The following is a 15,850-nucleotide window of genomic DNA, read 5'->3' as shown; positions in this document are numbered from 1 at the left end:
CAACAATGAAAAAAAAGAGGTTACACTAGAAACAAAACCATTAACGAAAATAAGTTTAATTTCACCAATTAGCATTTGTCTAAGAAAGGCAAACTTTCCGTTGCTGTTGTAAGCCAATGGGGAATTAAAAAAACAGAAGAATCTTATCACAAATATTTACTTTCCACTAGCAATGAGTCTGGGAGTGTTTTTCTAACAAAAGACAGAGCTACTGTCCCACATTTTTGTGACCCTCTCTGTAGTTCCAGGGAGAAAATATTTAGTTCAACATTATCGTAAGCTAGAATATGGCTCTATTTATGTGATAAGTTGACAACATACAATTTCATGCTTGTTGAACTGATCTGTGTTATATATTCACTGCGAATATTATGAAGCCTCACCATTATAAATATGAAACAGTATACACTTATTCAAAATAACTCCAGCAGTAGCAATTTATAGCTCAGTTGTTTGTGTGCTTATGAAGTCCAAATGCCACCTTAAGAAGCTGCATCTCACTAAAACAGATGTGGAGTGTGACTGTGACCAAAGTGGATTTAAGATGACCTCTGTGAAAGGAGGCTATTACATTTTTGTTTGCATGGCAGCTGACACCAGTTCGTATTTAGCTACGTAGCCAGTGGGAACACAGTGTAACACAGTGTCCTCAAGGGCTGGTTTTAACACAGGCCAAGACATCCATCTAATGACGTAATTAGCTTACTACTGTTCTGGTGAGTGCTGGTCTTCCCTCTTGGAAAAGGACAGGTGCTCTCCAGAGCAGCAGCATAGTGAGTATCTCAGGCCATGGCTGCTCCAGGTGGAATGTCTCCTTAATGGGACTGTGAAGTGGATCAGTCACATTTTCTTGATTGCACGCCTGGGGAACGAACGGTCTTGGTGGCCGCACACATCAAACGATAAACTCTCAAAGCAATTGTTTTTTGCTCATTTGGGACTTCTTTCCTGCCTGAAGGTTTCAACCAACATGCCAGGTGGCTCTTGCATTAGAACAGAGATGTGTTTAGACAGTTTGTAGTTTGTCCAAGTGGGCAAGAAAAAAAGGAACAGCAGCACACCTTGGTAACACTAGATACAGAGCATTTGCATAAACTCTTTCCAATTACATAGCAGCTGGTTCAAGTAAAATAAATTCCACTTACTGCTTGAGCCTTTTTAAATGTCAGCATAGCTAATCACAGATCATCGTTTACATACATCATCCCACACAGACACGATGTTATTGTGCTGGTCTCCTATTTAGCAGATGTAGAGCCCTGAATCAGGCCAGAGACACCGGTAAAGGTAATGCATTCAAACACACAAGAAACATGACATTGCTCCAATAGGAATATAAAAATTCTGGCACTTTTGCCAAGTGACTGCTATTTTCTTTCCCTGGAAATGAGGGTCTTCTTCTCGTTTCACAAGTGGGTTTTATGATACATTGTTACCTTTTATCATTCTTATAAAGTTTCCTATCCCAAATCTGCATCTTTTGCCTTTTATGTTTATTGTTGTATTAAACCTACGACGTTGTTTCACTACTAAATCTATCCCATAACCACGCACTGTACATTCATTTCTCTAGGACCTCAGTAGCTATTACCTGTTTGCTTTTATGATCTCTTATGAACTGTTAGGAATAACAATTTGCAGGAAGGTTTGTAAAGTCATCTCAGCCTGAACTCAGCCTTCCCCTTTTCTACCATACAGTGATACTCTCCTCTCTACAATGAAATCCCATTTGTCATAGAAGCAGTTCATTACAGGATGCATTTTAGAGGGATGCGAGTTCCCAAATACATGTGCTTATCACGTAAAACATTCCATGTGTGTGAATCTGAATTTCAAAAAAGCCTGCTTATTTGAGAAGGAAAGTACATGTTGATACGACTTGGTCCTGTGTTGCTTCCAGATTCACCAGTATGCGCTACTCTACTGCCCAGAGCCATTTTGTTCATGCCCTCCAAGGCCTCAGACAGGCTGGTATGTGGTGCATGCAATCACAGTCCTTTCAAGCACTTTGATAAGCTTTATTCTGCCATTATGCCATCTAGAACATTAAACACAATGTTTAAGTTCTATGTTAAATCACGATCAGCTCCTATTAACTGTTCCAAGCTCCTCATTTTTATCAACAGTTACTTTATTAAATCCTTAATAATATAGATGGAATAGTTAGTTAATTTGTGTGTTGAGCCATGGATGTTAATTTGTAAACATAATAACATACTGCAATCATTTGCATAATAGCATTTTAATCTTTTTAGTAAAAGCTGTAATTCCCTACAAAGTACGCTGCAGTAGAAACTAAGTGACTATTGGTAATAATAAAAAAGGCCTTAAAATTCTGATCCTATTATAGTGTTGGAACATACCCAAACTGCTACCATAATCTCTGAAATGTTACTGTTCTCTGATTTAGGTGTCTGTGTCAAGAATAAAAATGAAGTATAACTGGTAGCAGTAGACTATTTCCTAAATGTAATTTAGTATTCACTAAGCACCAGCACTTTGCAAATAGCTGTGAGGCTTTCCTTCAAAGTTCAGAGCTCTAGTTATGCATATTGTGTGAGGTACACCATGCAGCTCACCTCCAGCCTCTGTTGTGCTGAATAGATGGCTATGATAAATCATGCTGATTTGGCACTGAAGGGCATCAGCCATCAAGGATTTGACTACTGTGTCTTTTTTTCCCTGAGATTATATCTCCTTGAACTGCCTGCCCAGGGCTACTAGTTTTGGAGAAAATTAAAAAGTGGAAAAAATGCTAGGGAAGGCCACTACATTAAGTCTATATAGGCTCAGTTCTCTGGAACCCATTAACACCAGTCACAAGACTGGCAAAGAAAACACTGGTGGTTGTTTAAAAGTCAGGCCAAGTCATTTTACGCAAGATCTGGTAATTCATTAATCAATCTGGCTGCAAACCTTGAATGAATAACCCGCAATGGTGAAAGAGACTGGCAGCACCACAGAACATGAGGGATCTTATAATCTGAACCAATGCAAATTACACTGGTGATGTTTAAGGCTTCCCTCAACACTCATCATCTTCCTGATAAAACCCCTTCCAAATAAGTAAGAAATCATTTATCTCCATTAATTCCCCCGCTGCCAGAGGAAAGACAGTCTGAATTTTATTGTGCATTTCTTTCCCTCCTCAAATTCTCATTGCTTGTAATACAGCCCTTTTTGGCAGCCTACAATAAAACATAGCTATCTTTTTAGGCTTTCCAAATACATGGCACATAGAATGGCCTTAAGAATTAACCTGGGATACACCTATACAAAACAAGTAAAAACAAAGTCATCAAATATAGTGAGCATCTCTTTGGAACACAGAATCATGTAAATAAATTAAATCTGCAGAAGGGCAAGCAATGTGGGTTTTCTGAAGTCTTTTTAAAGGCTAAAAAAAGTGTTTCGCCAAGTACAAGATTTATGATTTTACACAGGTTCGTTGTACTTTAACAGGTTATAGCCAATCTATGGGCTGCATTTTCTCTTACCATCAGCTGAGTTACTTGCAAAAAATGCCAACAAACACCCACCATAGATATCTTCCCTCTCCATAATGCTAGGCATGGATCATAAATAACTTTAAATATGACTAATCTTACATGATATGGTACAGTATATTTCAAGATGCCTCAAGGGACAACAGTTCTCGTGAACACAAAGCCTTCTCACTCATGACACATCAAGTTGTATGTTTGTTCATAATTTCACATAGCATTGGCTTTGAGAATGAAAATTTAACCCTCTTGATTTTCTGAAAGTAGCCAAATTAAAGTTTTTGCAAATACATTTTTTTTCAACTTTAGTTCTTCACAAAACCAAATCACAAAAGTGAATGGTGCAGTCAACCATCTAAATAACTGGTCTTGGGTGACTTGTTAACTATTTACTTGCATGAACTTGTGTCAATAGACAGTGCCCTGAGGGGCAAGAACTCCTTCATTTTATCTTTTCAAACAACAGGCAAAGAAAATTAGGTGAAAAACAGAAGTGATCAAGCTGTGAACAGAAAGAAATCACCTAATTCATAATGTACCTACGTACAAACATTGGCAAGAAGAGCCTCTGTGCTGGGGCAGTAAAGGCTTGATTCAAGACTCATATGGGTTACGCTGGCATGTGAGCAGAATAGTGGAGTGATGAATTAGGTGTGCCTGCAAAATGGTGTGTTTTAATCCTAGAGTGAAGGCCAGTATCTCATCACACCTAAGCGGATGAGAACAGGGATTTATACTCAACACTTACATACTATCTAGACTAATTGGACCTTTATCTCACTTGGCTCCTGGTTGCTACCATAACTATTAATAATTTCTAGCCTGGGAGACTCCCAGTGCCACTGGGAGTGCCTAAGCTTGCGGGTGCTCAGCTCAAGTGAGCTTTCAGGAACACAATTTGCAAAAAGACTGAAAATTCACTTTCTGAAATACAAGCCTTTCTTTAAAAAAAGTGCACCAGAGACACTCAGGAACTTTGTAAAGGGCTTTTGTACACTGTCCCTCACATAGGCAATGCCACACGTACTGCATTAATACCTCAAAGGAGAGTGTGTTTCCTTCAAGGCTAGGTTTGCAATTCACACCGTACAGCTTGTGCAAGTAATGCTGCTCGTGTACTTCCCAACATTTGCTTGTCATTCTGGTTCTTTCCACCCCAAATAGGCTGTATTTCTATTTTTGTATGACAATGCCTCATCTGGAAGCTTAAGTTAGATAAAACATACTACTCCCACAATGATAAGAGAGAAAAAAAAAGTTAAAAAAAGGTATAAAAAGAAGTTATTTTCTTTTTAAAAAAGCCATTGAGGATCAATATGCAAAAATCTAGTGATCGCCAAATGAGAAACTGCACAAAACTTCCATCCTCTCAGCTAAAACAAAGAGTTCCTCACAGAGTATGTGAAATAGTCTCTGGAGGAAGAAGACATCTTTTTCTGATCTTGAGCACCCCCAGTTGTCACATTACTGAGCGGCAGAGGCAAGAAATAGTGCAAAGTATCCAGCTGCACAGTGGAGAATGGGGACAGGGTTAATGTACAGGAGGAGAAAATAACTGTTTCATTCCCATCTTCCTAGGCCAGGCAACCAAGAATGTAAACACAATACTCTAAGAAGCTGAAAATAGTCTAATTTTGCACTGCAGTATTGTAAAATACCATTAGGGCACAATTTGTCCCTACAGGTTAAGTATGGGCCAAGCTGTGATGAGACAGCAGTGCAGCCTGCAGCTGAAGTCAATGAGTGTGAGGAAAGAATACAACAGAATTTGTGTGTTAGGAAAGAAGCAGCGTATTTCATTTCCAAACAATTACTTCTGACCTATTGCTTGCTGTGTAGATGCATTCCACTGGCTGCATTGCCCCTGCTTTCTCCACATCTATTCCCCTGTTTCTTCACACTGGAGCAGCTCACTGTCAGACACACCCAAACATGCCCATGAGATGTTGTCCCCATCACTATCTCCCAATGAGGTTAACTACCAGCCTATCTGCTTGTCCTGCTGTTTGCAACATGCTTCCATTTTCAGAACAGGAACTGTTTCCTATACAAGGTGTGTAGGGGAATGGTCACTACCTATCCGAGACAACTTTACACTCAGCAGCTGTGGCCATCAGAGCAGACAGGCAGTAACACACAGGACAAGCAATGAGTCTGTGGTCAAGTTCCACTGGTTTTACTGGAATAATTTGTACGCTTAGAATTGGTAAATACGTAATTCTATTACTTATCTGGAGCTTGCACTTTGAAAGTCTGCATCTTCAACTGATTTTTCCTAAAGGAAAATGCCTCTGCATTTGGCTTTTGACAAATGTGGAAAAAATATGCACCCTCGGTTGTAAAAAAAGCAAAACAAGTCTCCACACACTAGCTGCAAATGCGGACCCCGCCCCCCTGCCTCCCCGCTGCTGACCATCCAGACCTAGTCACCAACATGCCCTACCCTGCCTGAGGCAGTACAACTGCAATTCAAGAACCAGACCGGGTTTGGAAACTTTGTAAAACAAAGTGTGGAACATTACACAACTAAAGAAAAAAAGAGGGCCTAAGCCTAAGGCTTTGCAGGGCTATTTTGATTCAAATAAAATTAATTCCAAGTTACTTGGATGTAAATCACAGAAATTAAACAGAGAAGACCAGTTTCTGCTATCAGTTACACTTGTACAAATCCAGAGCAACTCATCTGCATCAGGGAGATCACTGTGGGTTTACAGCTGTATACAAAGAAAGGAGAATTTTATTCAGGACATCAAATCTTAGGTAAGCATTTTACTATACTATTTCAGTTAATTTTTTCCAGCCTTTAAATTCTACCATGATAATTCGGGGCTTTCCGGAACCAGCAGGCTAGCTGTACTTCCTGGAACTGTGGTACCTGGTGTGTGAGAAACAGCACCCACAGCTTGCTTTTGTACAAGGTCTTCCTGCCAGCTAATCAATTTATTGTCCAATTTCCCAGTCAGTGAACGATCTATGGCCTCTCCTATCAACAAGGAGGGAAGGAAGTTAGGGCTTAGGAGGGGCACGGCTGCCCGAAACCACAAGGTGGAGAATTATGAAGGCTTTACACAACAAAAGAAAGAAGACTCGAGACAAAGAGACAGCAACTCTCCTCTTGTACACCCTGATCCCCAATGCGAAACTGGAAAGAAAACAATTAAATCTCTCCTATCACCCCTTGACTTTTACTTTTAGATTGCTCTCCACCAGGAGATCTATGAAACATCACAAAAGCTGAGTTAGTCCCTGAGCTACTGACAACCCTCACTGCCTTCTCTGCCACACTCACCCTTCCTCTCCCCTATACATAAACAAATTGTGGACCTCTCAATTTGTGTGCAAGTAACTTGCACAGCAAGGCTCTGAGTGGTAAAAGCCTTTACTAGAAATGTTCCAGCTACTCATCACCTAGCTGCTGCACAGCGCTCTGCTTCTTGCTGAGGAATTCAAGTGGAAGACAACAAATGAGTTTCGACTTCTGTTTTGCTCTGTAGCTGACAACAGTGTAACCCTTCACAGTGACGCCACAGGGCAGTGTACTCTAGGCACTCTTTAGCTGTTTCCTCCAAAAATCAGAAGTGCCATTTGAATCCTTTTAAGGCTTTCCCTCCCACACCCCTCAGATTGCAGGTCTGGTTTTGATGATGAGGATTGTAGGAAGCTGTCAGAACCCATAATATATCATCAGGTTTCTTGTCTCTTATTGGCAGAAAAATAGTAAACTGTTGTCCACCAGGCTAACGAAAAAAAAATCAGAAAAAAAAGCAAGCAAGGACTTTGCAACATGCACTTGCATCATCTTGCCTTACCTCAAATATATTGGCGGGTTCATTGCTGTACTGACTGGAGATGATCTCTGACTGGTCACTGTACCACTTGAGTCCCCCCAGAAAGCTGTCCGCATCCAGGTCATTCACATCTAGTTCAGAGAGGTCAAGTTCTGGGAGATCTGGGCAAAGAGGCTGGTCTTCGCCAACCAGAGCAGCACACTGCAGGATACAGCAACACAGAAATAGTTTCATTAATTACCAGGAATCTATTAACTAATATCATGTGATAAGAATTAAGCCTCAATTAAGCTATGGCACAGGGGCACTAGGATTGACTTTGTTTTCTGAAAAAAGAAACACATAGTATTTGGTCATTGTTAGCTCTATACAGGTATGTAAAGGGGCGGGGAAAACAGCAGGGCATAAGCTGCCTTCTCTATCACATCTCTGTCCAGGGACAACGACGTTCCTTCTCCCTATACCATTTCATAATAACCACATTCAAAGCTTTAAATCCAACAGCAGAAGCCAAAGCATGGCCTTATTCTCCTGTTTGAGAGTGAACCAGTGCAGGTAGAAGTTACAGATGAATACCTCTGGGCAAGGTCTGTCATGAATTTCCTGCTACATTCAGGTTAAAGAGGCACAGCCTGCTACAGCCTTCAGCCCTGGAGGCTGGCTCAAGCTGGAGACAGTCACACTTTCACTTCTACAGAACCTTACTGTTATCCTTTCAGCCACTCATGATGGTGGCCACCATATGGACATAAAAAAGTATGGGTTAGTGACACTGCTGGTGCTCTTTTCCTGATGCACGAAGCACAGCCACCCAGTCAGGCATAAGGGTCCTGGCAACCAAAGTGTGGCTTGAAATATCCCTATATTCTCCTCTGGATGACAGGCATAGTTAGTTCACGCAGCCTTTCACCTGCTTGGTGTGAACATATCTATTATCCCAGCCGGTTTCCTAAATGTCCCCAGAGAGAAGCTGTACTGAGAGAACCAAATGGGTTTTCCTCTTCTGGCAGCCTCTGATTCAGTATTCCTAAAAAAGGGTCTGTGAAATATTTTGGTTGAGGCCGTAAACAAAGTCTAGTCTGCAGGAATCCTCTTCAGCAGTGCAAAATGTTTTTGTCTGCACAACTTAGGAAGAGAGTGGGGATAAATAAAAACAAACCTGGAATAAGTGTCCTTTTATATGCCAGTATGAAGTTAGATAGGGTATTGACTGACCTACTAAGGAAGAAAAAATTAATAACATACATCCACTTCAACACAGCAATTGAAATGTTAGAGTATCCACCAAAACCATTTCCTAATTATAGAAAACACATAGTAACAGTTTGGCAAATAGCTGAGTCCCATATGTCAATGCTGCTCAATTAAGCAATTCCTACTGCACTGTACCATGTATCCTTGTAACTCATCTCTGAACATCTACGTTGATACGGGCACGCTGCAAAGCACATGTGGAGCTGCAGAGGTACCAGGTGCTGAATGGTTAAAAGCCATCTAAAGTCAACTGAGTCTAAGGGCATCTACCACGAGTATTTCCAGCACTGTGTTAAGGATGGCCAACAGCAGGACATCCTCAACACCCGTCAGTTGACTGGGTGGTTTGACTGATTTCCCAACTTCTATTTGGACTGAAGTCAACGGATAAAGCGCCACTTTCTGAAGGCACATTTCTGTAGGGCACTAACAGTGTCCAGGGATGTGAATTGCTCAGTACTGCTTATGTCACTCTCTCAAGGACCGCCCTTTACAATAATGCAAGCGAGAGCTGCTGAAGGTGCATTTCATTGAGGTTTTTGTCCCCGGAATCTCGGTGCGTCTGCAGAGCACAGGCTGGATGCAGCAGCTCAGCCGTGAGCAAAGATTTTGTCTGCTGGCACGAAGACTCGGTGCAGCTGGTGTGAGCTATAATTTACCAGACAACTTCTACGTCTACCAGGACACTACAAGATAATCATAGAGTAGGCCAAGGGGCAAGGAAGCTGAGAGGCTGCAAAATGAGGCTCTGACATAGGAGTTGTTTTTTTCCTATTATTTAAGGGGCTGTAGAACTATAAAAAGTCAAAATCCCACTTAAGTAATCATAACTTTTTTTTTTTTAATCTAATTTTTTTTGTTTTGAGCATAAGGCAAAAAAAAAAAAACAAAAACAAGGGTTTCCTCCTCCTTAGTGTGAGACACAACCTTCTGGCAGCAATCTTACAATACAGAGATGACCTTTTTTGATGCTTGGCCGAAATCTCTGATCTCATTAAAGGATAATCTAGTTTTTGACTGAAAAGGTAGACTCTCAGCATCATTCTCAGGTTTGTGTTCTGGAGGTCAGTAGCTTATAACTGATGCCACAGACTTCTAAAGTATCCTGCTGATCTGTTACTGCTTTCATTTATAAAAATAGCTTCACCCTGTGAACCACCTACTTAAACATGTTTACTTTTGGTAATCTGCATTTTTAAGTTCCTACAGTGGGCTTTTGAAGTAACATAAATAATGGTATTAAAAAAAAAATCCTGCTTATCACAGCTTTCATTTACCTATAGTAACTGCAATGTCACCTAAAAAACATAACTGCTGAAATGAAGTATATATGCCTTGTCAGTGTTGACATGATAATAAAATCAATGTTTCTGAATATGACATTATGCTTCTGAGCACACAGAGCACATTAATCTGAGACACATTAGCAGCAAGTGTTCCTGTTATTAATTTATATTTGGCCTTTGGATGATGCCAGGTTTAACACTCCAAGTCCTAAAACTGTCCTCATCTGACACACTGATATTTACTGTTTGCCTATACATCTGTAACAGGTGCACCTGCATTGCTAGCACACATTTTACTGTCTTCCCACTGTTATTTGATATGATAGTTATTCCATAACTATAGCCCTAATTTTACAGTAACATTTAGGAGGATAAAGCAGTCACTAAACACAAAAGGCTAATTACTGTGCGTTATTTCACTCCAACAGACCTTTTTTCTCTTAGTTCAGGCGCAAACAGTAAATTAGCTTAACTGCACTGATGGTAATGAATCATTATAATTAAGTATAATTCTCCATTAACCTTTTGGCTGGTTTTGTGCCTTTGAAGGTAAGTTTTAAAAAATTAAAAAAAAAAAAAAAAGAAGAAGAAGACTGGACTTGTGCCATATTAATTATATTAATGAAAATATAATCTGTGTTTTATTTTTAACAAGTTTTTCAAAGTGCCAACGGGATGAACTCAGGAAAGAAAGAGAGACCTGACAAAATGTATGTCATGTGGATTCTATCAATCTTCGCAACCTTACTGTACATCACCTTCATTAAGCTGTGAAGCACTGGGGATGCTGATCAGCTACAGTGATGCAGGCCTTTATTAAACAACACACCATCCTGTCATTATGTGAGAGAGAATATAATACATTTTACATTGACAGCAAATATTAATGATTCAAAAAATGATATCTGCCCCCAGTACTTGCTGCCTGCATTATTTTAGCTCAGTAAAGGTGATCCCCTGAGCCAAAGCAGCACGCAGACGCTAGTGTTGCTACAGGAAGTGCAGTGCAGGAGCATATTGGCAAAATCCTACCCACAGTTAATCCATCCACCACACAATTAATATTAAGATCAAACTCTTTTCTTCTTTTTTTTTTTTCTCTCTGCACTATGAAAAAGTCATTGACATAAATTATCTATTCTGTTACTAGCTTGAAATTACTGCAAGAACTCTAGTGATTAAAATAAATCTTCCATATTTCCATATGAGCTGGTTCCTCAATCAGCTCCTAGCAGCATTAGGAATAATACATGATGGAAAAATGAAGCTACGGCAGCTGAGACCCGTGCTACAAGCCAGACAACAACCCACAGGATACTCCAGCTACTCAGAAACAATTAGGACTTTGGAGCCAGAAAGTCATCCACTTACTGCCTTGACTCATAATAGCTACAGGACATATGAATTATCCATATCTATTCCACTTTACCAAGAAATAAAAACAAGATAAGACCAATTACAATATGCAAACCAAAATCTGTGGATACAATGGCAAGCTGCAAATATTTAAAACATTACAAAATTACCTGAGAATCCACACACATGCTCTGCCAGATAGGAAAAATTTACTGGAGAACACGGAAATGGTTCACTTTAGATGGGTGGCTCTCTACAGCATGAACATCTTATTTAAAAAGCATTGCCTGTAACCTGTTTTTCCTTCCACCACTGCCCAAGGGGAGCATTTTAAGCACTTATTCCAAGCCCGAAGCCAGAGGATTAGTTCCTTTGAGCAGGTCTGTATTTGGGATTCCTCTCCATGGGATCCAAAGAAAGTTTGCCTTGCTTTGCAAGTTGCCCGAACTTTCAGGTAATGCTCCATTTTGCTGAATGCAAACATGCAGAAATCCTCAAACCTCACATTATACTCCAGAGATTACCACGGGGCTGCTTGCCTTTTTTTATTTTTTCCTTTATGAATTGTAGCCAGCAGAAGCTGTGGATTTGATGTATTGCCGTCTATTTTTACACAAGCAGCAGCAGTGGCGGCAGCAGCAGTAGCAGTTCACACAGTCCTGCATAAACTCTATTCTCATGGTTCATCCTGTTGTCTCTGCTGTACAGTGGGATTTAACCATTTCTTGGACTACTCAGATTGACTGCAAACCCTGCTCTACGGGGCATTAGCTACAGCGTCAGTATTCCAATACCACAAGTAGCAGGGAAACGTCTCCTTCCAGAAATCTCTTTTAAAAGCATCTAAAGCCAAACAACAGGGTATTCAACCCTGTGTGCGTGCTTCTATTCTGCAGCTGACAAACAAGGAAAAAACCTTCGACAGAGCACAGTGAAACCAGAAATTAAAATATGAAGCCATGAGTTAATTGTAACTTTTTTAAAAAAAAAAGAAATGTTAGCCTTATTCTAAATAAACATGGCATTTGTCCAACCAGGCCACTGAACGCCACTGGAAACGCCACTTCAGACACCGATTCATATCAATATCTTAGAGCATAAATATTGCATATGACGGGAAAGTAAGCCAGAGGCACATGAAAATAGTTTCCAACTGCAGGAGATACTATACTGATGACAGGAGCTCAGCTTTGATTTGCTCAAGGCATCGCAGAGTAACCTTAAAATAGAAAACTTACTGGAGTTAAGATAAGATAGGGACTTGTTTGCAAAGTACGCTGCCTCGGCCGTCCTGCCGGTGCCCTGCCGAGCCCACGGCCCCCGCAAGCTGCCGGCACCCCACGGCCGCCCGCGCCGCGCACTCCTCACCTCGAGATCACTCCATACAGAGTCCTGGTTGCACATGTCCCACGCCATCCAGCTGCGGAGCGACGGCAGGAAAGCTGACAAACTACAGTCCAGAGGTAGGCAGGCAGGCAGCAGACACTCATGCAGGCAACGAGACCCTCTCTGAGAGTGAACCGAAGGCACCTGTCTTACTACTGTTCCCCGTCACATGACAAAGCTATTAAAAAGTAGGCTGGGCTGTCACTCATCCAGCCTTCTGGAGCCGCTGCTCCAGCCCGTGACGTCAGCCAGGGGCAGACCCAGCCTGAAGTGAAGTAAATCTTTGCAAAACCCGCTCAGACCTCGGCGGCCGCGGCAACCCGCTGTGATTCAAAGCAGATTTCCACGCCACACCTCCGGAACGCTGCTCCTGCCGTAGCACAGCTCCTATCCCTCCCCATATTTTTTAATTTCTTAGCTTGCTTTCTTTGTCTTCCCCCCACACCCCAGCACACAATAGGCAGAGCTGCGCTTATAATAAAGAAAAAGTGAAATGACTCCCAGCCGAGCTACAGCCTGCGTGCTCTGAGTAGCCCCAGCACAACCTTTCCAGTGCCTGCACCGCTTTCCCGGCGCTGTTCTTTGGAGAGGCTATCCCAGAGTTTGGCAAAAGTTACACCTCCTCCCAACATTTTTTGCGCTCGGGGTTTTTGCACCTCCCCAAGTATTTTAGTTAGGCTAATGGTATCTCGTAGACAATTGCAACTCAAGTTAGTTTTTCCACCGTAAATGTATTGGCACCCCGCCCCGCCCCCCCACTCCCACCCACCCCAGCATTTCTCTGAAATGGACTCAGCATCTATAAAAAGCGTTCCTACAGTTATCTCACCTGCTCCGAGGGGGAAGCCTGATCCTGTTCCCAGGTGGATTACAGTACCTCTGAGCTGCTCTTTAATCACTTCTCTGTCTCAGCGCATTCCCCAAGAAACCATGGCTGTTACAAGGAACTGCCTCCGTCCTGCCCGGGACCGCCCTGACCCCCACCCGCCTCTATAATCTGCCTCAGGGCGCATTTCTGTATCCTTCTGACCTGGACCCAGCGTTTGTTCATTAAAAATAAATAAATTTAAAAATCTCTTGTCGTGTGGAAAACCAGACACACTGTTAACAGACCTGTCTCCCCGTCAAAGCCTTTCCCAGACAATAGGGGCTGCTGCAAGTGCAACTGGTTTGTGATACCCCTTTGCACTGCATATGCAACAAACTCCATGTATCAAACTGAACTGCAAAATGTTGTCCACAACAGGGAATAAACCACCAAAAATAAAGGTCTTGTTTAACTACCCCACCTGCCTGCTTACTGTCTTAAGCTGCGGTTCTTTTAGTTATCTGGGTGCAAAAATTCTCGTGAAATGTAATTGCTGGTTCCCTTGTGCTGGGCTACCAGTCAAAGTTACAAAACTATAGCTTATCATCCTCCATGTCATGAAATATTCATTTTCATTGTTATTTGCAAACTTGAGTATTCTAAAGACTAAATGAATTCAATTATTATACCAGGCTATGGCAATTTTGCAGAGAGAAATAAAATAAATAAGAAGTACAATTCTTGAAATAGCCTTTTTCTCACAGACACTGGAACCTTCAGAAATGGTAGGAGGTCTCAGATATCTTCTTAGCTTATTTGTGTTTCCTTGTAATTCATTATTGCCAGTCCTGATAAAATGTACATTTTTCCAAGCTTGTGCTTCAGTTGCAAATCACATCACACTGTCATATTTTCACCAAGCACTGATGACAAAAATGGCATTGTTTTTACTTTACCTAATTAAAAAAACCACAGCAAAATACCGAATAACTACAGAAAGCCCTTCCTACAAATAATTAAATTAACGGTATTGCTTTGCCCTCATGACAAAAAAAACCTAATTTCCTTCCCAATTATATGCTGATTTAATGATAAAACTGCAGTAAATTATTAAGATCTGTGGCAAAGGTGAGTACCTCTACCCCTGAACAGTCAACTGTGAAATAATACTGGGTACCTGCGTGCCTGGAGTGGAGTCGGCTCTTATTAATTATTATCTGTGGATCCATGGTTGGTGGAATATTCTCCTTCAATACCTACTTATAATTGTGTTCATTGACTGTGCCGAATCCATCATCTGGTTTTTTTTGAAATTTCATTCACACCTTTTATAGAAATGTATTTACACTGGAACATTTCATATTGCTGTTTTGGATATTTTGACCTGCTCATGTTGTTTCTATTTTCTACACTTCCACTTCAATGCTTTCCCTTCAAATTAGCAAGTTAACTGATAAATATAAACTGTGACCTTAGTGGTGCTCTCACCATACAAGCTTTAGAGATTGAAGAACTTTTTTAGTGCACTATTGAGGGAGCAACCAATAGGTAATAATTGCAGAGCCCCCAGAGCTTTTCTACGGCCCTGTTTACATTATAGCTTGAACTTTGCTGGCAGTTCCAGTGTTACCTGGAAGAGATGCCAATCAAGTCTCCAACTACAAAAGACTGTGAGATTTCAACAAGGGTTCCCCATTGCTTGGGAAATTTTTTTTTTTTTTAAACTGAAGTGTCTAAGTAGAAGCCATAGTACAAATTTACCCACTAGGATCTTTCTTTCCCATGTTTTAATGTGGGTTTTGAGCCTAGTGCCCCAAGAAGGAGAAAAGCAAGGGAGACAGCTGCAGTGGTGATGTAGTTTGGAAACGACGCAGCCTCCGCACATGCAAATGAAGCCTGTGAAACCCAGCCAGCACCTAAGCTGCTTCCTCAAAGGAAACCTTGTCTTCTGAACATTCCCTAGAAGCTTTAGCAATGCTCTTCCCTCTGTTTTGACAACACTAAAGAATTGCACAAACATCTTTTGTGGGGCAATAGCTAAGCACATACACACATGATATTTGGTTCCATAACAAACACATACAGAGAAAACCCTCCTTCAGCTGACAAAGTCTGCGGGTCCATTTGACACAATCTGCCCTGTTGAAATGTCCTTTACCAGGACACCTGTATCAGACCACCTCTTCAACTACTGCATTTCCCCTGTTTTCAGGTTAGTCTGTACCAGGTCTCAGCAATTCCCAAATGTTGCCTTTTCTTCTTTAAGGGCCATGATTCAAGAAAGTTCTGGTAAGCCTTCCAACAGCATTTGGGCACTAATTCCGAAATCCTGACATATTTCTAGCAGGACTGGAAGGTATGGCTGCCTGCAACAACAGGAAATAGACATGAAAGACCAAAGCCTTCAAGCCCTCTGTCCTTGACTTTTCCTGGATTCAGCATTCATTTTATCTCTTTCTCCTCCCACCC

The 15,850-nt window shown here is 41.3% G+C and overlaps 1 protein-coding gene across 3 annotated transcripts in view; it reads right to left on the bottom strand.

Moving 5' to 3' along the window:
- PPARGC1A (PPARG coactivator 1 alpha) overlaps window positions 1-15,850 on the bottom strand; it is a 368,312-nt gene that overhangs the window by 56,364 nt on the left and 296,098 nt on the right. For 2 of the 3 annotated variants that reach the window (XM_042053171.1, XM_042053173.1), the window contains exon 2: window positions 7,313-7,492. In XM_042053171.1, coding sequence (XP_041909105.1) covers window positions 7,313-7,492 — 180 coding nt within the window. Of the gene's footprint in view, window positions 1-7,312; window positions 7,493-12,555; window positions 12,887-15,850 lie in introns of those variants that run through there. The other variant, XM_042053172.1, reaches the window with a different exon arrangement.

The sequence above is a fragment of the Corvus kubaryi genome, unplaced genomic scaffold, assembly GCF_017639235.1.
Source record: "Corvus kubaryi isolate FWS band 111438036 unplaced genomic scaffold, C.kubaryi_AGA036_p1.0 split1-131, whole genome shotgun sequence".
NCBI lineage: Eukaryota > Metazoa > Chordata > Aves > Passeriformes > Corvidae > Corvus > Corvus kubaryi.
The sequence above is the reverse complement of the archived record's forward strand: the minus strand, read 5'-3'. Positions and strand labels throughout refer to the sequence as shown.